At 44.2% G+C, this 2083-nt stretch overlaps 1 protein-coding gene across 1 annotated transcript; it reads right to left on the reverse strand.

Annotated features, from left to right (window-relative positions):
• Positions 1–216: 216 nt before the first annotated feature.
• On the reverse strand, positions 217–1640 carry LOC111751943 (small proline-rich protein 2E-like). The gene has a single exon (XM_064282606.1). It carries the CDS (start codon positions 590–592, stop codon positions 359–361), a length of 234 nt encoding a protein of 77 aa, XP_064138676.1. The 5' UTR covers positions 593–1640; the 3' UTR covers positions 217–358.
• Positions 1641–2083: the final 443 nt, after the last annotated feature.

Raw genomic sequence — 2083 nt, forward strand, 5'->3', positions numbered from 1 at the left:
AATTGACCAAGTGATAGAAATCCCTGCCCAGTTTACAGACACAGAAGACATCAAGTGAATTATCTGATGGGACCAGGGGAGTGTGCCACTGTTCTTCCTTTGAAGTGCTGGGATCCTGGCAGAGCTGAGGACTGCCCTTTCTCAGTTACCTCCTGGAGAGTAGCAGTAAAACAGTGCAGGAAAAAAAAAAAAAAAAAACAACTTCAGTTGCTGGGAATCATCACAGGAAGATCATGGACTAATGGATAGAGAAGCTGTGTCCATGACTGGCTTGAAAGAGAAGATGAAGGTGGAGTTGTGGAAGGAGTCTGAGCCAATTGTCCTTATCCTTTCATGATCCTGATGAGTCCTGAAGCTGTTACTTGCTCTTAGGAGGACACTTCTGCTGGCAGGGTTGGTATATCTGTGTAGGAGGGCATTTCTGCTGACATGGCTGAGGTGGGCATATTGGGGGTGGGCATGGCTCTGGGCACTTTGGAGGTGGACATGGCTCTGGGCACTTTGGAGGTGGACATGGCTCAGGGCACTTAGGTGTGCACACCACAGGAGGTGGTTGGCAGAGCTGCTTGCACTGCTGCTGTTGGTAAGACATCTTTCTGGAGCCTCTGGAAATCTGAAAGAAATTAGATAACAGTGTTCACAAGAAGGAACTTCTACAGACAGAGAAACCAGAGCTTATTTGATTCCACTGGATATCACCTCTCCAGTCTCTGAGATATGTTATTATCTCTTAACTCTGTTTTTTATCACAGTCTGTCTTCTCCTCTCTAGCCTGTTACTTCACTAGCTCTGGGAAAATTCTCTCTCTTCTAAAGCAGCAACTAACGATGTTTACATGAAAATAACATCTTCAAGAAAGCCAGTCACAAGTTCTGAAATCCTGAGCAACCTCATAAGGAATTCCTAGCATTATTTCTTACAAGGCATCAACACATGGGGAAAGAGCAAGCAACTGTTCAGGGAGAATTCAATGACTTTAGAAATCACAGCAGAATGGACTCAAAAAGAAATGGAAAGGAAAAAAAAAATATTACCTTGTACTCTTCTTCAAACCAAAGCTTTTCTATTAACTTCTTTTTCAGTCTACCAGAACCAAGTCAAAGCAGTATATCCTTGTATCATTATGCCCCAATTCACAATTTTCATCAATTAATGGCATAAACCCATAATGCTAACTTTCTTCACACCCAATTTTCTGTCTTCAGATTCAGTTCAAATATTTGATAGCAACCAATAAACAGAAGAACTCAAGAAATCAGACTCACCAGGTTCTCCAAAGTAGATCGGGAATCAAGTATCAGGAGGATGCTAGCCTTGCAGCAGAGGACCTCTTTATATAAGGGATTGCTGCCCCACCCAGGGGGAAGTGGAGCTACCTAAAACTGGGCTGGTCCAAGAATTTCCTAACCAAATTAATTCCAACCCTAACTGGCTGGACAGGGACCCTAATAACAGGAAGCATCCTGCTTCCGGGTCTCCTCACTGGAATAAGTGTCCATGACTCAGAGGCCCTGCCTTAGGGACAGTTTCAGTAACTTACAACAGTGAGAGAATTTAGGGAATTCTCTAACTGGTCCCCAAAGGCTCTTTTTCTTGACTGAGGACAAGAGCCCTTTCTTATCCTTCACCTTCCCTGCATCACAAAACTGCCTTCCCTGTTCCACTTTAGCTGATTGTCAATTTGTTATATATTCTGGAGTGAAAAAAGCCTGACTACCTGGGAGCCTGGAAACCTTGTGACACCATTCTCATTACCCCAGTATCAGTTGCCATCCAGTCAGTTCCAACTCATGGCGACCCCATGTGTCAGAATACAACTGTGCTCTATGGGGTTTTCAATGGCTGTGATCCTTCCGAAGTAGATAAGCAGGCGTGTCTTCCAAGGTACTGTTGGGTTGACTGAAGCTGCCAACTTTTCAGCTAAGCATTCAACCGTTTGTGCCACCAAGGGACTCCACTCATTACTCCAAACCGTCATTATAATGCATTTCCTCTTGATTCTATGGCTTGCTGATCTAAGTTTCCTTTCCTCCCTGAAAAATGGACTGCTGTAAGGCCCCAGATCATCTCCATAGCCTCCCAC

This window comes from Loxodonta africana, chromosome 3 (genome assembly GCF_030014295.1).
Source record: "Loxodonta africana isolate mLoxAfr1 chromosome 3, mLoxAfr1.hap2, whole genome shotgun sequence".
NCBI lineage: Eukaryota > Metazoa > Chordata > Mammalia > Proboscidea > Elephantidae > Loxodonta > Loxodonta africana.

Coding starts and splice junctions, on each gene's coding strand:
- LOC111751943 (XM_064282606.1), bottom strand. CDS start 592: ATGTCTTACCAACAGCAGCAGTGCAAGCAGCTCTGCCAACCACCTCCT.